The 25275-nt window shown below is 42.0% G+C and overlaps 1 protein-coding gene across 2 annotated transcripts in view; it reads right to left on the minus strand.

Moving 5' to 3' along the window:
* The window catches only part of LOC116508186 (mitogen-activated protein kinase kinase kinase 20-like), a 121937-nt gene extending 101951 nt beyond the window's left edge, over positions 1–19986 (minus strand). For both annotated transcript variants that reach the window (XM_032216711.1, XM_032216721.1), the window contains exons 1-2: positions 19713–19986; positions 7757–7946 (exon numbers count right to left, since the gene is read on the minus strand). In XM_032216711.1, the coding sequence (XP_032072602.1) occupies positions 7757–7915 (159 nt within the window). In that variant the 5' untranslated portion in view covers positions 7916–7946; positions 19713–19986. The remainder of the gene's footprint in view (positions 1–7756; positions 7947–19712) is intronic.
* Positions 19987–25275: the final 5289 nt, after the last annotated feature.

The raw sequence follows: 25275 nt of genomic DNA on the forward strand, positions 1-25275 counted from the left end.
AGGTATTATGGAGACTTGGTGGAATGACACCAAAAATGGAATATAGCAGATTTGTTCAAAAGAAACAGAAGCAATAAAAAGAGGAAATATACTTTACTTGCAAATGAATTAACTTCACCATGCTAAAAAAAAGTGTGGATTAAAATGAATGGAAGGATGCAAGAACACTGCTATTGTTGATATTTACTTCCATAAAACTATGGAGAAAATGCTCACAAAAACAAATTGCAAATCTTTGATCAAGACATGATAGCATTGGTGGGGACTTCAATTATGCCTACATTTGTTAGGAGAGAAACATTGGCAAGCATTGTGCTTCAAGGAAATTCCTCAGTTGCATTTCCGGTAACTTTCTCTTTCGGTAAGTGGAAAAGGTTGTAAGAGAATGAAGTATTCTTGACCTCACACAACCCAACAGAGAAGATATAATCAAGGAAATAGAAATAGGAGAAGCACTTGGGGACACAATGGCCTTCCAACTCTTATCTTTACTGCATTTTTACTCATTCCACATTTTTACTCATACATTTCATCCTATATTCATTCAGCTATCAATAGTACTTGCCATCACTCTTTCCATCTGCACAAAAACCTCTCAGGGCAAGGGTGTCAAACTCATGGCGCCATGTTGTCACGTGACATATCGTGACTTTTTTCCCCTTCACTAAACCAGGGGAAGGTGTGGCCAGTGAGTGATGCATCCGGACCACGGGACGCAAGTTTGACAACCCTGTCTCAGGTTATCTAGTTAAAATTTAATTCAGATATTTCTCAGCATAAGATCTGTTCTCCCTCTCCAACAAACATACATGTCTACTATGCCCCCAAATCTACACCAAACAGTTTCCACGACAAACCACAATTAGGGCACCCACAAGATTAGAAGCTCTTCCTCCACTGTGACATAAGTCATCATCTGTAGCAATGCAGATTCTATATCAGAGAAATAGAACAAACTTTGTACAGAATGGACACAAGGCTGACATCAGTAATCGAGCAAGACTAAAGTAATATCAAAGCATTTTAAGCTCCCAAAACACTGGTAGAAGTTACTGTTTTGGAAAAGCTGGATGTTAACAGCACCTGTCATACATAATGGTTTCAGGCAATCTCAGAAGGTCTCAACAAATACAATAGGTTTTTAACATACTAACATTGTTAACCAATAAGGTGTTTGCAATATGGGTCACATATAGTCTTTTTCTACACAACCAACCTCTCTTCCCTGATCTTTCCTCCACACTTTTCTTCTTCTTGCCTTTTCTTGCCCCCATCTCCCCCCAGTTTAAATCCTACATCAGTCTAGTCCAGGGATGTCAAACTTAATTTTATTGAGGGTGGCATCAGGGTTGTGTTTGGCCTTGGAGGGCTGGGGGAGGTCAAGGTGGACGTGGTCAGCTCAATGTCACTCCTATCGGGGGCGCTGTGGTGGCCTGAACTCTCTGCCAGCGAAAACAGGCTCCTGAGCTCTGTTTTTGGCTGCCACAGCCTCCTGTAACCCTCTGCCAGTGAAAATGCATGTGGCCCTACCGAGCTCCGTTTTCACTGGCAGAGGGTTGCATGAAGCTATGACATCTAAAAACAGAGCTCGGGAGCCTGTTTCCACTGGCAGAAGCACTGCAGGCCGGTCCTTTGCTATTTCCAGGGCGGCCCCATGGGCCAGATCTAAGTACCCCCATGGGCTGGATCTGGCCCCTGGGCCTTGAGTTTAACCCCCTGGTGTAGTCACTCTGTGTGTGTGATTAAGTTAGCTACAACTAGTGGTGGGATTCAAATAATTTAACAACAAGTTATCTGCTCTAATGACCAGCTGGGTAGGCGGGGCTCGGTGGTCATGTGACTGGTGGGTGTGGCCAACTCAACATCACTCAGGTCGATGGGCGATTTTGCCTTAACTGTTACAATGTAATAAGAGTTAATCAGAGAGGCAGTTTCTGTAAGCAGGGCAATAAAGATTAGGCTAGAAATACCAGAATGTTTCCTTCCTTACAGGATTAGCACTGTAAAGTGGAAAAAAACAAAATAAGATTTCTTCCACCAACCGGTTCTCCGAACTGCTTAGAAAGTTAACAATCAGTTCTCCCGAATAGGTGCAAATTGTGAACTAGTTGAATCCCACCACTGGCTGCAACTCACAAAATCACCTTTTAATCAGTTTGTTGGAAAAATTACTGCCAGATTCCTGATATTTTTGCCACCATGGACTAAGATAGCTTTTCTTCTACAGTGGGATACTAAGGTTGTAATTTCTTGTTGCAAATCTATTGTATAAACAGAATAAACTGCTAGTGTGAATCTCTTGACAATGTGCTATAAATTAAATTAAACATGCCAGACACACATAATTCTAACACTTCCAAGAACCCAGACAATATATACAACTAGCCTACTCTCAAATAACAAAACTGCTCAATTTATCAAAGAATACAAATTTTTTCTATTAGCACATCAAACTCCCATGACCCATATAAATCTTACATTTGCTGGTACAAACAACAACAAGCAAAGCATTTTAATTAAAAAATTTCCAAGAATGAAACAGGCTCCAAACTGACTGCCAAAAGTATATTTATGGAAAGGAACTGCAATGGCATCTCAATGATTTTAAAATAAAAAGTTACAACCATTAGAAAATTATTAACCTTCAACTAATAATGAAGTTATATTAAGGCTGAATTTCACAAGTAATTTGAGGATATTTAGGTCTGCGAGAGACATAGACATTTGTAATTTGAATTAAATTAAAATGGGAATGCTAAGAATTTCCTTGGGTTGGTCTTGATACCTAATGGGCATATTCATGTACATTTCTTAGCAGCAACATAGCCACAGTTTGTTATTACTTCTTTTTTTAAAAAAATTTCCAGCTTCCGCATCTAATTGTCTAATGATTGTCTAATTTACAATCGTCAGATTTCCTGGTGGTCTTCTATCCAAATATAACTCTACAGCTTTATTGACATTAGCAAGAAGATGCTATGTGAAGCTCCTTAATTTATGAATTAGGGAGGAAAAGACATGGCTTACTCTAGACAATGAAAATTATAGTTCCATTTCATTTAGAGATATTTTTAGAAACATGTTTCAAAGCGTAAAATAGTTGTCTTTGTGCTAGGCCGCACGACTCCTTCAACTGCGGGAGAAATGGGCAGATAGGTGAGCATGAAGCTCCAGTTGTATGCGCGGAGGGTGTGTGCATGCACTGCTCACACAAATGCTGTATGTGTGCATCTGCCAGTCACATGTGTTCCCTGCTCTGCACCGGGCTGCCAAACTGGAAAAGTTGGGGATTGCTGCAAGAATATCAGGTGAGCAGCATAGTGGCCTAGCAGTAGAGCTGTCACCTCACAACCAGGAGGTTGTGAGTTCAATCCTAGGTAGTGGCACAGGGGTGAGTTCTGGCAGAGACTACTTCCAGTTCGCTCAGGGATGTGCTGAGCGCGCACACATGCTTCATGTGCACTGTGCATGCATGCGCAACACAACTCAAATTGCTCTGTGCATGCGCAGAAGCAAAAAACAAGATGGCGGCACCAATGGCATTGCCAGGAGAACTGGTTTGGGGGCATAGCAGGCCTGGATCACTGCCAGTTCCAGCAACCCAGGCATCCAAGTTACTACCGGTTCAGTCAAACCGGTCTGAGGAACCCACCACTGAGATATTTCTCTCTCTGGGCACAAAGAGAAAATACCTGCCATGAACACCACATAGGTATCAGGCAGGGCATCTGGCCAGTAAATGTTCAGCTCCATTTAGTTGCCCCAACTAATTTTTAGAATTTGCATTTTTAATTATTTAAGCTGCTTTGAATGCCATATAGATAGAAAGTCAGGAGAAAAATTAACAATGAATAAATAATAAAAACAAAATATCAGGCAAAGTCGTCCTTTGATCCTGAAAAATACAAATAATCATAATAACAATTATGATGATTACTATAGTAACTATTTATACTATTTATAACTATTTATACTATTATACAACTGTTTCATAAATACTGAAATAGATTGCTAATATAAACTTTAAAGGAATTTCCTTCAGCATAGAGTTCGCATTTCAAATATTTGTTCAGTTCTCAGTTTCAAACATACCAATTTTTTCAATAAAAAAATAAATTATAAATAAAGAAGAAATAAAGAAGATGAATCTTGCACTGGCTGTTATACATCTTGCAAAACATTTTAAGACTACTTAAAATTTGATTGTGTTGTATTTTATCTTATTTTCTATGTTTACCACTTTTTTGTTTTTTCTTTAAATTCTCCAAGACAACCAAGGGAATGTTGATTTAATGAGAACATTTCATAAGAATGTTGTAATTTGGTTTGCAACAGGCAGTGTTCAATTTACAAACACAATCGAGCCCAAAATTTATGTTGCTAAGCAAGATAATCACATTACCATTGGTAAGCTGCAACAATTGTGAAAAACAATGCAAAAACAGCCCTAAGTAACTTTTTCCAGTGCTGTTTTAACTAGGAACTAAATAAAAGGTTTACTCTCTTTGAACAAATCAATTTGGTTTACTCTCTGGTTAATTCATATCCAATTGGAGCCTACTACTCTGGCTAATCATTGGAAATGTGGATTTAATACTGTCTTTTCTGACTACTATTTCTACTACTGCAGAGGTGGTATTCAGCAAGTTCTGTCCAGTTCTGGAGAACCAGTAGTGGAAATTGTGAGTAGTTTGGAGAACCGGTAAATACCACCTCTGACTGGCCCCGCCCACATCTATTCTCTGCTTCCCGAGTCCCAGCTGATCGGGAGGGAATGGGGATTTTGCAGTAACCTTTCCCTGCCACGCCCATCAAGCCACACCAAACCCACCAAGTCACGCCCACAGAACCGGTAGTTAAAATTTTTGAATCCCACCACTGTACTATCGATACTACTATTACTACTACGGTACTGTTTCTCTTCCATGAAATAAATATAGAAAGATCGCGATGTTAAAAATATTGTTGGTTGATCTAGCCTTTCATTCTTCCAAGGTGGGCAAAATTAGGACATAGATTGTTAGGGGCAATATGCTGACTCTGTAAACCACTCAGAGAAGGCTATAAAACCACTTTAAAGCGGTATATTAGTCTACGTGATATTGCTATTGTATGTTCATATTCTTCCTACTAAAGCCACTTTATTCATAGTGTGAAAGTATTGCCTCTACATCAAGAACTAGCCACACATATATTACTGCTAAGGAGGAAATTTGCAGTGAGGTGCAGTCAGGGGAGGCAGGGCCTCACCACTGTCATCATGAAAAGAAAAAGAAATTAGAAGGAAAAAGGCTGAGGTAGTTGCTGCCAGAGTCACAGTGGATGACTCTGCTTAGTGTTTAACTGTTTAAAAAAGCCTCTAAAAAGTGCTCTCTACACCAGGAGGCGAGAGAACCACGTGCCTCATTTAGTCTATCTTTATGATCATTTGAGCAGAGTTAAGCAAGGGTTAAAAACTGAAAAATTCCTTATGTAGATGAGGCATGTGGTTCTCTCGCCTCCTCCAGTAGAGGGCACTTTTTTAGAGGCTTTTTTTAAACAGTTAAGCAGAGTCATCCATTGGAGACTCTGGCAGCAGCTAACCCAGCCTGACTTCAGCAGCTCTTGCCTTTTTCTTTTTACATTTTTACATTTTCATCATGGCAGACAAGAGGAGAGTTGAAATCCTCTGTGACACAGCTGGAAAAGGTATGTGGGTCAGAGGGAGGGGGAGAAATTCAAAATTAATGTAATTTGTAAATAATTGTATTATTGTAAGTAATTTGTGTTTGTGTGTGTGTGTGTGTGTGTGTTTTACCCGCCTCTGCTGGCGCGTGGGCTGGCACTTTATTTTTTATGTGGGACATAGCGGCCGGCAGGGCTTTTGGACATAGCAGCAGGCCAGGGCTTTTGAACATAGCGGCAGGGCGGCTTTTGCCTCTAGCGCTGGGGTGGCAGGGCGGCTTTGGTTCCATCCAGCATTGATTCTTTGAAGCTTTCCATAGGTCCTCTCTGCTTTTAGATTTAGATTTAGATTTTATTAGTATTTGTAGGCCGCCCTTTTCCCTGAGGGGACTCAGGGCGGCTCACATAAAATCGGGGAAGGGGAATACAGACGTTAAGATAGAGACATATAATAAAATAGTAAACAACATACATTCATCATTCGGGAGGGGTAACTATCCTTGTCCCCAGGCCTGACGGGCGAGCCAGTTCTTAAGGGCTGTGCGGAAGGCCTGGACGGTGGAGAGGGTGCGAATCTCTATGGGGAGCTCGTTCCAAAGGGTCGGGGCTACTACTGAGAAGGCCCTCCTCCTTGTAGTTGCCAGCCGACATTGGCTGGCCGATGGAATGCGGAGGAGGCCTAATCTATGTGATCTTATTGGTCGCAGGGATGTAATTGGCAGAAGGCGGTCTCTCAAGTATCCAGATCCACTGCCATGTAGGGCTTTATGGGTGACTAATAGCACCTTGAAGCGCATCCGGAGATCAACAGGTAGCCAGCGCAGCTCGCGGAGGATAGGTGTTATGCGGGTGAACCGAGGTGCACCCACAATCACTCGCGCGGCCGCATTCTGTACTAGCTGAAGTCGCCGGATGCTCTTCAAGGGCAGCCCCATGTAGAGCACATTGCAGTATTCCAGCCTAAGCACATTGCAGTATTCCAGCCTTTTAAAATCTTCCATTGGTCTAAGGAAGTTTTTCCTCTATGGCGGACACGGCGCCGGGGCTTTAAAGCCTTGCCACCGTGTCCGCCATCCCGCTCTATGGCGGACACAGCGGCAGGGCTTTAAAGCCCCGGCGCCATGTCCGCCATAGAACAGGATGGTGGACACGGCGGCTGGGCTTTAAAGCCCCGGTGCCGTGCCCGCCATAGAGCAGGACGCATCCCACTCTATGGCAGACACGGCGCCAAGGTATCCAAACACCCTACCGCTGTGTCCGACAGGGAGGCTTTTGCCCACTTGCCTCACCAGCCATAAATCTCACCACACGTCACTGGAAATTTGATACTCCTTTCCACACACATGCACAGAGCTCCATCACCGCCCCATCCAAGTCAAGAAATATTCCCTACTTCAATTTCCTCCTCTTTCAGGACAGTCAAATTCAGGATTGTTAACAGCACCGCCTTGCTTTAGAATGGAATGACAGATTCTTATTGAGAATGCCTATTAGTATTACAACACATTTCCAAAAATACAAGTCTGACTGGAATACGAAGGTACACACCAAGCCTGCAACCCTGTCCCAATAAAAAGCATGTGATTCCCAGAAAAACCAACATGATAAGTAACTTGTTATCCGAATACCAAAATCTAATCCTGGAGCAGCACCTATTTTACCAAAAGATAGAGCATCTTATTTACAAGGCATACCTGCTTAAAAATCAGGAAGTGAAAATGATTTGATTAGTCTACTCTTTTAACATATTGTTTTCTATATTTATAGTTTAATACATTTCCACTATGTTAACTTTATTTGAGGTTTATAGTATAGTATAGTTTTTATTGTCATTGTACATCATGTATACAACAAAATTGGTTAATCAATTAATTAATTAATTAATTAGGTTTAATTAATTTATTATGTCCATGGTATTGTGTCCAACTGTAAAATGGTTTTCTGGTTATTGTTAATAGCAGGGTTTCCCAGCATTAGATTCTTGAGAATTGAAGGAGAAAACATATCCTAGAACTCAGAAACACTGAAAACAAAGAGGTGGGACTATAACTTCCAGGTCAAAGCATAAATGTAATAATGCTCAGGGCCTTACCTCTTTTTCTATTTTTAGCAGCTTCTTCACAGCCACCTCCTTGTCCTGAGATACCCATTGGGCTCGATATACACTTCCAAAACTTCCGCCACCACAGTTTTCAAAAAACTGCAGATCATCGAATTTAATTTGCACAAATGAAGCACCGAGAGACATCATCTCATAATGACAATATATACCACCAAAAAATCTGTAGGGAAAAGGTAGCAAAAAAATAATAATAATTAGATTTCTAATATCATGAGTCACTGAATTCCTAACTTTCCTTTATACCATAATGCAAATAAGTTCTTATTGACACAAAAAGCTGTGGCACTCACATTGCATACCTTCAGTCCAAAGTCCCCCAACTATTTTTTTTTGTAGGGGAGCAGCAACTAGAACATAAAGCACATTTCCTCCTATGTTCAGATCCTTCAGCACTACCGGAAAAGGTGCCTGTATATGTACCTGCACATATCGAAAGAGAGACCAATTCCCTTACAGTGACATATGCTGTCAAAAGGAAAGGATATTTACAACTGTCAGCTTGCCTCGGAGCTTTGGAATCTCGGCAATGCCATGAATCTTTGTTGAATCACTTGAAGAAATATACACAACCTAAGTCCCTGAATAATCTGGCACATCATCATCTTTCCAGACTGAGCACCCTGCCTGCAAATCTTTGCTAAAGAATAAATACTTGATTTGGAGTATTAAGTGTAACTGGCAAAAATACTTCCCCCTCCCCTTCATTCATGGCTTAATTGTAGTTGCAGAAAAAGGGAGCAATGATATATTCAGTCTCTCTCTCTCTCTCTCTCCCTCTCTCCCTCTCCCTCTCTCTCTGAATATCGTGTCAGAGTTTAGTTTGGTTTTATACTTAAACTGGATTGTGTTGTGTTGTTCACCAATAGGAAATAACATTATTCATTAAAATCATAAATTACAAAATCAGCTGCTAATTTTTAAAAACATAATAATTCTAACATAATTTGGGACTGGATCACTGAATAAATGTGATCCTTCCTCAAAATAAGATCTTAAAAACCCTTCCACAATAAGCATTACATTATTATAAATAATAAAGTACCTTAGATCAGTGATCCCCAACCCCCGGTCCGCGGAGTACCTGGCACCGGGCCGCGCAGCGGCCGGGGGTCATGATCGCTGCAGCGGCCGGGGGCCATGATCGCTGCAGCGGCCGGGGGCCATAGTTTCTTTCTGTATGCAAATTAGGGCTAACTGGCACAAGGGGTGTTACTGGACCGCTGGTGGCACTCTGACGTCACCAGCGGCCCACCGCCCCCCTGTGTCCAGCGCCGCCCTTCTCATTCCTTTTCAGCGCTTCAGCGCTGGCCGATTCCTGAAAAAAACCTAAGAGCGCCTGCGCAGCTACGTAGGGCTAGCGTAGACAGTGCTAGTAGCGTAGCCTTGCACTTTATATTTATGTAATTGTATTTTATTTTGTAAGGCATGTTTAAATACAATAAAATAAAAGTTGTTTAATCAAAACAATCTGATATATAAACAATCAATGTGTCGTTGCGAACAACGCCCCCCCACCCCTGCGCGCGCTCAGCGGGCCACGGTAAAATTATCAAAGGCTGACTGGTCCGCGGCGATAAAAAGGTTGGGGACCACTGCCTTAGATCATTTTCTAAATGTATTTCTGTACAGTTGTGGGCAGAACTGAGTGCTGTTCTCAAGCGGAACCAAAAAGAACACTATGCCAAATGAACTTAAACAAAAAATTCTCACCAGCCAGGATGGTTAAAATAAATAATGCAAAGGTTTGGAGAACTAAATGGCATACCTGGCTCAGTCATGATAACCACATACCTGCATTTTTAATTCAGGAGGACAAAAAAAAAACATTATAGAAACTATATGTGATGGTAACAGGGAATTCTGAATATAGAATTGGTAACCAGAAGAAATGCACCAAGCCAACTTTATTGATTTTTTAAAATCCCGCCTAAAGCCTACTGTTCTGCCAGGTATTTATAAATTATTTGTAGTTTCTACAAAATGCATGGTATAATTGAGGTATACCTCTCTGGGTGTTTGGTTTTCTCCCTTCCATGGCTTTTTTATTAAGGTTTGTTGATGATTGCTTTACATTGCCTTGGAATTTTTTATAAATGGTGCAATATAAGTGCTATTTACTCATAAACAAATACACAAATAGTATATCCCTTGCACTGCTACTGTCTTAATAAAGGTTATGTGTGATGTTAGAAAGCAATGCACATGGGGCTGGATCTACAAATATCTTGTTCAAGTAGCAAAGCACATTGATAAGACTGTTCTGATAAATTCAATTTGATTCTTTGTTGCCTGTGCCCATCCAATTCACTTGCAAGCATATCCTATGAAATCCTTCAACAGCATTTTTGGGAAACCACCTAGACTTGCGCTAGAGGAAAGAGGCAGGAACAAATAACCAAATGAAGTTCTACGCACCTTTGTTTGGCCTTATCTAACATATTAATGCAGAACTAACTGCTCTACCAAAAAAGGGGGGGAGAGAGGAGGGAGGGGGAGGGAGGGAGGGGGGGAGAGAGAGAGAGAGAGGTGATTCTACGTTCATTCACAAAATGAAAAGTAGCAAGGCTGTGGAACACACTGTGTTGCACTTATTCATACACTTGGCTCATTTTGCCATATGAATATTTAAGCCAATATAATTTGTGGGGGTTGGCGAGTAGGTTCTCAGGATCCAAACAAAAAAATTCCAACATGCAAAAGAGATTCTTGTAAACAAAATTTGTCTTTATTTGTGGCATAATTAAAGAGATAGTAAAGTCATAGTTTCTCTTTCAGATCTAAAGATTAATCATTAAACCACATTTAACTTAAATAGAGAAGCAGATAATATTCCCACTGTCTCCTCCTATATTTTATTTTGAAGAAGCTTGGCATGCAGTAAAGGAATTACTTTATGATTTACTCCCTTCTACCCTCCAATGATTAATCCTGTTTCATGTAAATTAGCACTACTGCTACTATATTAGTGTGTGCCTAATATATACTGTATCTAAGTGTTTACAGTTAGTTATGTATTACTAACTCCTCCCCACAGTTAATTTAAGGCTTTAATTATGCTTAGTTGTCAATCTTGCACAACTAGCAAAACAATGATAGTCTTAGGTTTTCTTTGGATCCTTTCTGATTGGGTACACAAGATCCATTAAAACATGATCATCCTCCATTTTTGATGATCCTCCCGTCTCCTCAAGAGTTCTTCAGAGTTCTTCACACTGCCTAAATTCAGAGTATTTCTCTTAGCGACTGCCAAAAATAAGGGAGCAGAGTACAAAATCATGCACTGGAATCCCCCAGCCTTCTTTTACAGGTAGTCCTCGACTTACGAAAACAATTGAGCCCAAAATTTGTCTTAATAAGTGAGTCATTTGTTAAGTGAGTTTTGCCCCATTTTACGACCTTTTTGGCCACAGTTGTTAAGTGAATCATTGCAGGTGTTAGTAACATGGTTGTTAAGTGGATCTGGCTTCCCCATTGACTTTACTTGTCAGAAGGTCACAAAAGGTGATTACATGACCCCAGAACATTGCAACCATCATAAATATGAACAAGTTGCCAAGCAAGCACCTGAATTTTGATCCCATAACCACAGGGATGCTGCAACGGTCATAAGTGTAAAAAACAATTATAAGCAAAGACATATACTAAATGATTTAAAACATAATTTACCTAAATCAACGAGCAGCCTGGAGTGAGGTCATACAATTTATAACCCAACATATTTGAAATGAAACTGCTAGGGGCTTTTTCAATATGGCAACAACACTGCACTAGTAGTAACAATCTACAAAAGGCTTTGTCCTAAAATATTGTAAGTACATTATCATCCATTGGCAAATCTTTTCAAGATCGAGAATATGTAAATGCTTAGGTAGGTAGGTAAGTAGGTAGGTAGGTAGGTAGGTAGGTAGGTAGGTAGGTGGGTGGGTGGGTGGGTGGGTAGGTAGGTATAGATAGATAGATGATAGATAGATGATAGATAGATGGATGGATGGATGGATGGATGGATGGATGGATGGATGGATGGATGGATGGATGGATGGATGGATGGATAGATAGATAGATAGATAGATAGATAGATAGATAGATAGATAGATAGATAGATAGATAGATAGATAGATATAGTATAATATATATGCAGATCATCTACATATATATTGAATATTACATATCCCCTGTAAATGCTACACAAAATTAACCTTGTGATTCTAAACTATGTAACCAAGGAAGAAAAGTATTTTCAAGAAAAATCAAACAAAAAGTTCTGCTTTACCTTTGCAAGCCAAGAATTTCTCTCATCCTTTCCTGAGAACTGAATGTTTAAGTTTCATTAGATATAAACTGCTGCTTCAAGGGAACAAGAGACATAATTCCTCAACCCCCTGGTCATATCATTTACAGAAACACCATTAGGAGCTCCTGCTACTATTGTAGGATAGCCATGGGGAAGGTTAGGAGGATTGGCTTTGTTGTGTGCAAACGTATTAGTAACACATGATGTGCATATGAAGGAATCATTTGGTCATTATCCATCAAATAGGGACAATGCTAAAGTAACGCTCACCTTATGAATAGGAAGCACTTTGTTTTCATAAGGTGAAAGTTGCTTTAGAAATGGCTCTGAGGGATGGACTGAACTTAGGTTTTGATGATCTAAATAAGTTAATGTGCCTTGAGAGTTTACCAAAAGAAAGAAAAACCCAACAAGAAGAAAGAGGTGACTTATGTTCTATAGATTTGTTGAGGTTGGAAAGGGAGTTCTTCACTGGCTGGCAATTATTTTTATAGCTTCGAAAGTGTCATCTTCAACACCAAGGAGAACAAAATCTAAGAGACACTTTGTTGTGTTTTGTATTTCTGTCTATTGTGGTTTGTGCTTTGGATATCTACCTCTTTGATAACAGTGTGTTCAGTTCAATATAGTTAAATAGATACTCGCTGAGTTCCTGTTATTTGGCAGCTTGCCTTTTTGCTCATCATTAGCAACAGTCTTTGCTTGTTCCAAAGTGAGTGTTAAGACAACTTAGGAAAAAGAAATAGCCTTTTCCACACGACTGTCAGGTGTGCGAAAGACATCTATGGGGTTTCTTTTCTTCCTCCTGTAGAAAAACTACAGTTTAAGTCCTGGCTCCAGAGAGTTTAGAAACTTAGCATTTCCAGACAAAGAGATAACTGGTTTGTGGGTGGTTATACCTTTAACTGCCTTCGGGTAGTTCTTTGTTCCCTATAAATTAAGAGCTTTATAAAAACTTTGCTCTGCTTTTCCTTTCATAAAACAAAAAGAAAGCAAAAAGATAAAAAGTATTTTTATTGATTGATTTCCATGGATGGGCCTGGATTACATTGAATCCTTTTGAAAGCAAGAAATGTCATTAGATAAACTATTTAGAAAAGCTAATACCAAGGGAACTGGTTTTCTCTTCACTTTAACTTCACTATGCACGAGCTACAAATAGCTTAAAGTTTGCTCATTACAAAGGATTTTTACAAATGGCCAAATCAATTTGTTTGATTAGTAGGGAACAATACTTTTTATAAAAGACTGGAAATCCTTTACCGATTTTTTGCTGAAAATGGATAAAAATAAAAATATTGTTAACTGCATTTATCAATTAATATGGGTGGGATATGGACAGAAAGGAACCATGTTTTGTAACTTTGAAGGTAGAATTGTTTTCAAGTATGTCTCTAAAGACCTATAAAGAACATTGAGAATGTCTTATTTTCTTTCTTTCTCTATGTCCTTTATCATTTTCACCACTTTTTTTAAAGCTTTTTTTTCTCACTTAGGGTTTATCTTTTAACTTTGTAAAAAAAAAAATCTTTAATAAAAATATTTTTTAACAAGGACTGTTAGCTAGCTAATTTTGAGGACTTTAATTAATTAATTAATCTCTATCTATCATCTATCTATCTATCTATCTATCTATCTATCTATCTCTATCTATCATCATCTATCTATCTATCTATCTATCTATCTATCTATCTATCTATCTATCTATCTATCTATCTATCTATCTATCTATCTATCTATAAATGGCTCTGGAATGCCTCTAGCAATTTCAACCAAACTTGGTACACAGATGATTTACTCTCTGGAAACAAATACTGTGGGGATAAGACACCCCTAATACCCCCCCAGATGTTAAGATACAGCCTATTGTGCCTTAAAATGGCTTCTACTGTACAGTGTAGTGGAGTTGTCGTGATAATGGCTTCACAGTACTCCACAAGGCGCCTCCCTCTGGTAAGGGGGAAAAATCCAACATTAGAATCTAAGTTTGGTCCAGACATTTTCCCCTTATAAATAAATACCTGGACAACACTGGGTTATCAACCAGTTACTTAAAAACATAAGGTCATAAACCCAAAAATATTGAACACTTGTTTGCAAAGCTGGGCTTCTAACCTGAAGATATATGAACCTGAAGCATGAATTCAAGAATCCCCCCATACATTGATCTTAATTCCTAACCAAAGGAGCATTTCTTCCCAATCACCTTTTTTTAATACTTTCCTTTTGTTCTATTAAAACAGTTGTTCCAAAAAAACACAGGGCTTATACTGAGGCTGATAAAAATCATTCTCCTATGAACAATAATTGTTTCTTGCTTTTATCAGTATTGTGTGATTGTTTTTAGTTTAATAAACTGGAATCATAACAGGCAGCATACAAATGGATGTACATAAATAAAGATCTACCACATGCTGTCATTTTTTTAATGGATGTATTGATTCCAACATGTTTGAAAACAACTAGACTGATGCTTTTAAAAATGGCTTCAAGATATGTGTAAAACTCAATGTCACTTTTAAATACTAATAATTCCAACACTGATTGTTTAATGAAGGATTCCAGCAAATCATCCTTGCTCTTTTTCTGAGAAAAGAGAGGTTAGAAATTAACCAATCATAAATTAATGTCCATCATTGAGTTCAGCCTGTTCCTCCTACATTTTAAATTGTCCTAAGCTCCCACATTTTTGTTGTATCTGCTCAAACCTTAGACTGTACAGAACTTGCCACTTGTCAAATAATATCAGTAATATTAATCATTCAAAATTTAAAATTTCCAGAATCAGTATGACACAGCCTTAATTCCTCCTATTATGAAAAGCTTGTTCTTGAGAGTTTTTATTGCTTAAAATAGGTAAAAGGATTATAGCCTAAAATGAGCAAAGCATGTTTCTAAAAATTGTACAAGCCATACAGAGCAGCAAACCTACACACCTATAATATATTATTTGCAACTTTTAGCCACTAAATTTGCAACACATCCTGGAACTAAATCGTTCTTCACTAATGTCTTTGAACTTGGAATTTAAAACAAATAAAAATAAAAAAGAAGAGATGAAATAGCTTTCAGCATTTCTATGCAAAGGCAGCAGGCCAATGTATTGCCAATAAAGTAAGCACTACATTTGTACTAGCTTAAAACACAGCAGAATGTGCCAAGTTTCCTTATTTGGAAAAAAATATAGTTCTATGGCTTTCAAGGAATTTAACCAACCATTTTTGGAGTGACATCTATGTATACACATTGCACTTGGATTCTGAATCGTCCTCTTTCAAATAACCTGAAACCAAAAAAATTGATAATGCTTCCCAAGTATTAAATAAGAAAAGGATATACACCATTTTATAACTTGGCCCTTCATTGTATGGATTTAGCATAAGAAAACATAATTTGCAAATGTAGCAATGACATAATTATTGTCAGTACTGTCATAGTAGTGACAATAACACTGAAAATATAGGATAGATGTAGGCATTAGGATTGTAGTAGCGATATATTTTCTCTCCTTTTTTTCCCTTTTTTCTCTAGTCTCTTCAGTAGTTGCTGAACAATAGAAAGGATCAAAAAATTTCCCTTCCCTAAGTCTATGCCAGAAAGTGCCACCAATTTTCTTCAGAGGTGCCCAGGACAAGAATTAGCAGCCCCAACCCTCCAAATCCAGAATCTAAAACCAACCGACTATGAGTCACCCAAGACACCTTATCATGCTTAGTCCTAATCAACAGAAATTATCTCTTCTACTGGAAACTGGTTGAGGAATTCTTACTTTGATAAGTAAGTTATGGAGAACTAAATTTCACAGAACAGTATTTCAGCCATGAGAACTGGTTTTGCGATAAAGCCAGCACCGTGATCCACCTCTGACTCACAGGGAATATTCTCTGTTTTGAGATTCAAGTGTCTTACACTTGAATTAGCCTTTGAATTAACTTACGAAAGCTCCTGGGAGAGCTTTCAGAGAAACTTCTATTTCAAACCAAGTTTTCAAGGGTTGTGTTGCAATCCCTACTCTGCATTTGATTTAGAGGCAGAGCATAAATAGGATACCTAACTTTTGGAGAAAAATTCAAATTTTCACCCCTTTTATGTTGAAGATCCTGGAAGCTGAATATTCAACAACAACAACAACAAAAATACTGCAGGAACTTCCTCCCCAAAGACTGATAGTAATGGATTATGCCCAGGCATGGGAAATTCTAGTTAAAAAGAGGCTTATAGACAAGGATATTCAGGAAGAGGAAGGAAGCAGCTCTGCATGTACAGTAGCTGGATATGATCTCATAATCTCTGCATCTCCTATCACTTTATTCTTCCAAAGTATTGCAGCATGTCCAGCCCTGCTGGACAGGCTCCCTAAAGCCATGCTCAAAAGTAGTTTTAAGGGCACTGTTAATACAGGTAGTCCTCCTCTTACAACAGTTCATTTAGCTACCATTCAAAGCTACAATGGTACTGAAAAAAGTGACATAGGACCATTTTTCACAATTGTGACCATTGCAGCACGGTATGGTTGGAATGGGCCCGGCAGCATCCACACACGCATGTGTCTTAGCGCCTCCGTGAGCCTCCATGATGCTCCATCTGCTAAGCGGAGTGTCGGATAGGTGCTGTATGCGCTGTGCGCAGAAGCGCCAAAGACTTAAAAGACCAGTAAGGTGCTCGAGCAGGCGGATGAGCCCTCCAGAGCACTTTACTGGAACAATATCCGGTGCTCCGGGCAAGCTCTGGTACGCCCGTAAGGCATCCCCATGGTCACATGATCAAAATTCAGATGCTTGGCAAATGACTCATACTTACGATGGTCACAGTGTCCGGGGATCATGTGATCCCCTTTTGCGACCTTCTGACAAACAAAGTCAATAGGGAAACCAGATTCACTTTAATAAGGCTACCAACTTATCAATTGCAGTGATTCACTTAACAACTGTGGTAAGGAAGATCATGAAATGGGGCAAAACCCACTTAACAAACATCTCACTTAGCAACAGAAATGTTGGGCTCAGTTGCGGCCGTAAGTCGAGGACTACCTGTATGGAGCAATCAGACCATGTTTTTCCACACTCTGCCTCTTGAAGGGAAATCTGTAATAGTGTGATAGCCTCCTTAATACCAACGTTTCTAGATCTGCCCTATGATTTTTATGCAATCGCTTGACCAGGGCAAAATTCTGTTTGGGAGCCTGCCAGAACCAGCGTTGTATGGAGGGGGAAAAAATTCAGGAAGGAAATCATTTTACAGGATTGCTACATAATAAAAAAGAAATTAATCCCCCCCAAAGCTGTTGCTATAACACTGTTGTGGCTTATGCTGCCATGTGCAGAAGTCTCTTTTCTTCGGTTCAAGTTATACAATACAAACTGCTGGTAATTTGTATTGGGGGGAATTAGTGGAAGACCAGAGAATCTCCAACAGTCTTAGAATAACCTCTATGTGGCCATGCATAGTAATTGTTATCAGAATACTAGACTTTGACCACAGAGATGTAGAAAGTTCACCGTGTGATGTTACGAAATTCCTCGATTTCTCTCACTAATCTACTTCATTGGATAGGGATTAGAAAAAACAGTTATGGCATTTTGGCTTCCCTCCTTCAAAGAAAGGAAAAGTAGAAAAGCACTAAAACAGAAAATTAACACATGCAGAATCATCCACCTGCTCTATTTATAGCTCCCATATCCTTGGCTGCACCCTAAGAATTGCTTAAAAAGTAAAGTCTTGTTCCAGTTGTTTGATTTGGGATGACTTTTGGAACGTGGACATTTTGTTTTCTTGAAAGCAATATGTAAATCATAAGTTGTTACTGTCTTTTCAAGAATGGTCCCGTCCCCCCCCCCCCCCGTCTAATCCACAACCACGTCTCCATCCCAAGCACTGAAAAGGTTCATCTTGTTAACATCTGAACCCCATGAATACCCAGCCTCAACATGAACACTGAAGAAAGGTTAAAAGCAGCTGCATTTCAAGATAACTGTATGTTCTATCCTATAACTCAAAGATAAAGAACAGACACGTAGGCCCTATATTTATATTTATCCCCATGAAAACTATATTGTCCTCTAAAAATATTACCCATAATTAAAACTGTCGGTGCTTTTTGACAAACTACTGCAAAGTACAATTACATTGATTATGTCTTTCGATGGAAGGTCACAAAGGACACCATTCAGTTTGGGCCTTATTGCAACCTTTATACATCAGCTCTAAAAATAGATAGATAAATTCCTAGCCAATATGACCATGCCAGGAAATGTCATCTATCCTATACAGAGACATCCATCATTGCACAAGGCTGATATAATTTGCAATCCAGACAACTAAGGCATTTAAAGGCACATCAACTAAAGGCATTTAAAGTCACGCTGGCACTAATAGCCCAGGTTCCCTGCACTTAAGGGCAGCAGCAAGCAGGTCTTTTAATTTTCCACATCAAAGCATGGATCTCTTGGTTGGAATGTTTGCATTTGAACCTTACTGCTTTTCTAGGGCAGTGTCACTAGTCCTCGTGCCACAGCTTAAAACTCAGCCAACTTTACTCCTGAGTAAGCACACCCATCACCTGACTGTCAGATTTACACCTACCCCCCCCCCTTATTCAAAAGACATTCCAAAAGGTTGCGTAAAAAGACCACATGACATCGTTTTACAACATTAAGGAGGGGGAGGGGGAGAGAAAAGAATTGTTTTTTTTTTTAATCCTTCGAATTGAAACCAAAAGTTTGGTTAGCTTAAGTTTTTGTTGTTGTTGTTGTCGTTCTTGTTGTTATTTTAAACTTGGCTGCAGTTCCCAGGGGGGAAAAGAGGTGAGTGATCAAACAGTAGCACTTCAAAGGACTTTCAGTGAAACTCTGTCGGGAGGATAGGAAATGGCTAAACCACAGGATATGACAGATGCACTTAATCACCCCGAGGTTCACTACAAGGGTGAGGTTACTCAAATATATAATCTGTTGTGTAGGGAGAACATACTCCATGCCCAATTTTGCAAAAAAAACATATCGCCGGCGCATTATGGCTCACTGCGATAATGTTTAGGAGAGAGAGAGGGAGGCACGGAAGGTGCAAAAAAAAAAGCGATTGCGTCGAAAGCAAGAGAGAAAACCATTCTTTCAATGCCGAACAACAACCACAAATACAACTTATATGAAAAGTTGCACCGAACGAGCAAATAGGGCCGGGATTAATTGCAACGTCCCGTTTCGAAGGGGCTCCACAATAGAAGCTCTTTCTCCCACCCCCCGTCGCCGAAGCTCTCAAAACTGGTCACGGGTTGCACAAAGTGCTTTCTCTCGCGCAAAATAAAATTTAAAAAATGAACTATTTTTTTCAAATGTTTTACTAGTTTCGCTAGCCTTAGCGAGCCCCCGGCCATTTGCCGCCATCGAATACGCCATCTCTACGCTTGCCCACCTCTCCCCCCCCCACACACACACACACACAGCCGCCCAAAATAAGGGAAGGCGCGCGCGCCCGCCCGCCATGCCAGGAGACCAGAATCTCTCGGGTCTCCTTACTCGTCCCTCCACCGCCCCCCCCCCCATTCCTCCCCATTCCCACCAAGAGGACCCGGCTAATCTCCACCCCTATAAAAAGCGCGCCCTCCGCTTTCCCCAGCCAGCCAGCCAGCTTCCTTACCTTCCTATGGGGACACCCAATTGGCGGCGCCCGCCGACCGAGAAGCACCCCCCCTCCCTCCGCCGGTGCCCTCAAGTCCTCTCTCTCTCCAAGCGAGCTGGCCCAGATGCGCTTCGGAGAAGCGAGGCTTTTGCTCGCCGGCTGGCGGGTCTCTTCTCGGCCGCCCGGAGTCTCCCCTCGTTTCCGGTGAATGTCCAAAAGAGCAGCCAAGCCAGCAGACTCTCGGTGCCTCCGGAGCTGGGAAGAAGAGCACCACCCCGCGCACAGCCCGGCCGGGAACGGAGGGACAAGTCCTGACCCGCCCACTTGGCCGGCTGTCAGGCGGTTGTGGGAGATCCCCGAGGGCGTCCCGGCGCTTTGCCTGGCCGAGGGAGCCGCTCGGGTGTCTCGCTTGGGAGCGCAGCCTCTTCGGAAACTCCCTCCCTCCCGATAGCTCTGGGGGGCTTTGCGGTGGGTGACCAGGCGGCGACGCCTTGGGTTTCCCCTTCCCTCCAGCTAAGATCTGGCGATCGGGAATGGGGCTCGAATCAACGAGTGTTTTTAGGGGCTTTGGATGCATCATCATCATCATCCTCACCTCTGATAGAGTTCTGAAAGAGTTCTGAAATAAATGGCAAACTTGGTTGACGCTGACAAGTCTTTGGATTTTATATTTTCTGTTATATTTTCTTTATAAGATAAAAGTTATCTTATATCTTTATAAGATAACCTTTATTGCCACTTTTTTTCTGTGAACGCACTGGCACACATTAAAAAAATGAAATTCTGATGTGTGGTCTCAAAATAAATATCTATCTATCCATCTATCTATATCTTGTGCCTACTGTCTCTGTACTACTGTCCCCATTTATTCGTACCCATTTCATTCATACTCATCTTTATTCTTATACCTATTATCTTTAAGCTGACCAGATTTTCAGATTGGAAAAGAGGGACGCCTATGGGGGGGGGGGGAGGCTTGATTAAAAAAATTTTTTTTTGTCAAAAGGTCACCCCAGGACACTGAAACCAGCATAAATACGAATCTGTTGCCAAACAAAATTTTGATCACGTGACCATGAGGATGCTGCAACGGTCGCTAAGTGTGAAAAATGGTCGCAACGGTCGCTAAGTGTGAAAAATGGTCATCAGTCACTTTTTTCAATGCCATTGTAACTTTGGTCACTAAATGTTTTCCCCCTCCCCGAGACTCCTCACTTCTTCCTTCATTCCTCTTGCTTATCTACCTTCACCTTATCCGTCTTCTGCTCTTTCCCTCCCTTCCTTTCTCCTTCCATCCTCTCTTCTTTCCTCACTCACTCCCTTCCTCCTTTCTCTTCCTTCCTCCTTCCATTCTTTCAGCTTCATTTCTTTTGCCTATCTACCTTCTCTGTCTTTCTGCTCTTTCCATTTCTCTCTTCCTCTTCGCTTCTGTTCCTTCCTCCTTCCCTCCTTTCCTATTTTCCTTCTGCCTATCTACCTTCACCTTCTCTGTCTTTCTGCTCTTTCCCTGTCTTCCCCTTTCCTCCCTCCCTTCTTTCCTTTCTAGTTCCATCTTTTCTTCTTTCCTCTCTCCCTCCCTTTTTCTTTTTTCCTTCCTTCCTCTTTCCTCTTGCCTATCAACTTCATCCTCTTTGTCTTTCTGCTCTTTCCCTCTCTTCCCCTTTTCTTCCTACCTCCTTCCCTCTTTTCTCCCTCCCTTCTTCTTTTTCTTCTTTTTTTCTTCCATCTTCCTCCTTCTCCTCCCATTCTTTCTCCTTCCATCCATCTTTTCTCCTTCCATCTTCTCCCCCCTCCCTTCTTCTTTTTCCTTCCCCCCTCCCTCCTTCCTTCCTCTCCTTCCCTTTCTCGCACACAGGAAGGGGAGGGGAGGCTTTCTAGTCGCTTTCACAGCATAATTTCTTTATCTAACTTTTAAAAAACAGTGTGCAAATCAAACTTGAGATTTTCGTAACCTGCGAAGCACCAAGTTATTATCTTCTGTTGTTACAAATTCGCAGCTACTCCATTCTTTCCGATAGGGAACTGCATTTCCCAAGATGCCTCAAGTCCTCAAAGCGCTGAACGCGGTTTTGCAATTGACTCCAGCGAGGCCCGGTAGCCACCGGCTGGGGTGGCTGTGAAGGCGCTGAAAGCGGAGCAGACGCCCGTTTGTTACTGCTTCCAGCAATCGAGACGGACGAGGGAAGCGGCGGTGGCGGGAAGCAACCAAGCCTTGCAGACTCGCTTCCCACCGCAGCACAGGGGCCGCACAGGCGTGATTGCTTCCCACCCGGAGGTGGCGGCAAGAGCAGTGCGTTGTTGTTGTTGGGGCCAGCCTGCTCGTCCATGGCTGGAGCCGGGCAGCGACTGTAAGGACTGCTCGGGCGAGGTGCGGAGGAAGAACGGAAGGTCCCTAACGCCCGCGATGACGGCTCCAGCCATGGACGAGCAGGCTGGCCCCAACAACAACAACGCGCTGCTCTTGCCGCCACCTCCGGGTGGGAAGCAACCAAGCCTTGCAGACTCGCTTCCCACCTCAGCACAGGGGCCGCACAGGCGTGATTGCTTCCCACCCGGAGGTGGCGGCAAGAGCAGTGCGTTGTTGTTGTTGGGGCCAGCCTGCTCGTCCATGGCTGGAGCCGGGCAGCGACTGTAAGGACTGCTCGGGCGAGGTGCGGAGGAAGAACGGAAGGTCCCTAACGCCCGCGATGACGGCTCCAGCCATGGACGAGCAGGCTGGCCCCAACAACAACAACGCGCTGCTCTTGCCGCCACCTCCGGGTGGGAAGCAACCAAGCCTTGCAGACTCGCTTCCCACCGCAGCACAGGGGCCGCACAGGCGTCATTGCTTCCCACCCGGAGGTGGCGGCAAGAGCAGTGCATTGTTGTTGTTGGGGCCAGCCTGCTCGTCCATGGCTGGAGACGGGCAGCGACTGTAAGGACTGCTCGGGCGAGGTGCGGAGGAAGAACGGAAGGTCCCTAACGCCCGCGACGACGGCTCCAGCCATGGACGAGCAGGCTGGCCCCAACAACAACAACGCACTGCTCTTGCCGCCACCTCCGGATGGGGTAGATTGATGGGGTATTTTAGAATTCAATCAGCGCAATAACAACTAAACAGGCAGGCATGCCAAGTGGCACAGGACAGGCAAGAATTTACCAGGGGCTTTTTAATTAGGGGTGGAGGGAGATGGACCTCAATTCAGGACCGCGTGAGGGAGTCCTGTTTTTTCAAGCAAGAATTCTCAAAGAGCAGTTGCTGCCGCGAACGAAAAGCAGTTTTTAACCCCAAGCGCGATGCCACGAATGTCACTATTTCCATCCAAGCCGCCACCACAATCCTTGCAAGCCGGCAAGAAAGCGGAAGCAAGAAGAAAAAAATACATAAATAACCACCCTCCCAAGCAGCCGGAGCTTGCAAATGGCGACGTTGCAATGAGGGTCGTACTCCTGACCCTCTAAAACTCTCGGGAAACTCCTTCGCAGCCACGGGGGGGGGGGAATCACAGGAGCAGCCCCACTGGCGGGAGAACGATGGGACGGCTGCGAAAAGGCACAAGGGGAGGGGGAGATTGACAGCAAGGGTCCGTCCCGCCGCTCGCCTTAAAGTTCTCGCCTAGCCGAACTCTGGGGTTGCAGCCGCTGCTCGCCATTCCCTCAACTCAGAGTACGGAGCGCGCGCAAAACCCTGCCAGGCGGGACTCCCCGCAAACCTCTCGCATATTCCCCCCCCCCCGCTTGCTCCGTCTTACCAGATTTTGGGGGGTATCTGTAGAGGAAATTGGACGGGACATCCACCTCTTCCACTCCGGCGTTCTGCCGGCTGGTGAGCGCTCCCATGCTTCAGGCACGGCGGCAGACAGAGGGTATCCGGGGTTGCAGAGGGGGGGCAGAGAGGAGGGGGGTGCGTGCGTGCTAAGCGGACTCCAGCCAATCAGTGAGCTGGCTGGGATGGAAAACTTTAAGCACGCCGCGTTTTCCATCCCAGCCAGCTCACTGATTGGCTGGAGTCCAGGCCAATCCAGTCAGTGAGCGGCAGGCTGGGCTGGCTTAAATTTGTAGGTAGGTAGGATAGAGAACAGAACGATGAGCCAGCCCAGCAAGCTAGCAGCTGATGGGCGGGAGCTGCGAGCGCCAAAAAAAGCGTGCCTTTTAAAAAGGCGGGCGGGACGCGGGAAAATGCATTCAAAAGCGGGGGTGTCCCGCCAAAAGCGGGACGTCTGGTCACCTTAATTATCTTGTAAACGATTGACAAATCAAATAAATAAATAAAATACATCTCTATGTCTATCTGTGTGCGCCCAGGTCCGCTCTACACACACACACACGCACACACACACACTAATCACAGACCATTACGATCATTATTCCTATAATTTAAATGTATTAAAGAGATTCAATATTACTTTTGTTCATGAGAAAGAGGGTTTGAGTTCAAAATTGATTTAAGAATGCTTTATAATGCTTCCATTCAAGACACGTTGACAAGAGTTAAGCATCAAAGGCAGCAGGATTTACTGTAAACACGCAACGCCACAGCTAAAATTCTGTGCATATTAATTTATAGAATTACCAAGTGTTTTGTTGTGTTTTTAATTTTTAAAGATACTTTTACATCCAATAACAACGGAAATCTAAATTTATACATAATCACAAGATTGCACTGCTATTTTTATATACTATATATATAATCTTTAATGATGCATAATTTAAATTTTTAAAATTCTTAATTTAATTCTAAAATTCTGTGTATATATGTGTATATATATGTTTGTGTGTATGTGTACATAGACATGTGTATGTATGTGTGTATAATCTATCTTCCTAGTAAAATTGTGATGCACCACACTCTCAACTTAATATTCAAATTTTAGTTCAGTAACTAGATAAACAGGCAATTCATCATGCCTAACAAGGTCATTTTATTTGGGTATGTAGGAATTTGATTTTTAAAAGACTATATTTTTTTAAATTCCAATGATATAACTGCAAACCTCAAATGCGTGACTCAGGGCCAGTCACAGCAATTAAAACGATATAAAAACAAACAAAATACTAATACACACACAAACACACAAACAGCTAAGCATAGGGATTTTAAAAATGGATGTTTCTGGATTCAATCTGTCTACAGATAAATATTAAGGGAAGTTAAGGAAGAGGGATGGGTTGAATTGCCTTGTCTTTTTATTCCTGTTAACTGATTCTCGGAAGTCATGTTCAGTAGCAGGAAGTCACTGACTGACTTTGGGTCAGTCATTCCCACTCACTCCAGCCTTCCTTCCAGATCTGCTCTGGTGGGAGATAGCAATAGCCCTTAGACTTACATTTCACTTCACAATGCTTTACATCCCTCTCTAAGCGGTATAAAGAGTCAGCATATCACCCCAAACGATCTGGGTTCTCATTTTACCCACCTCGGAAGGATGAAAAGCTGAATCAACCTTCAGCTGGTGAGAATCGAACTGCAGGCACCCGGCAGTCAGCAGAAGTAGCCTGCAATACTGCATTCTAACCACTGCACCACACGGCTCACAGATAGAATGGATGTTGGTGCCATGTGCCTCATCTTGTGCTCCTGGAGAAAAGACAGGATGTACAT

Source organism: Thamnophis elegans, chromosome 1 (genome assembly GCF_009769535.1).
Source record: "Thamnophis elegans isolate rThaEle1 chromosome 1, rThaEle1.pri, whole genome shotgun sequence".
NCBI lineage: Eukaryota > Metazoa > Chordata > Lepidosauria > Squamata > Colubridae > Thamnophis > Thamnophis elegans.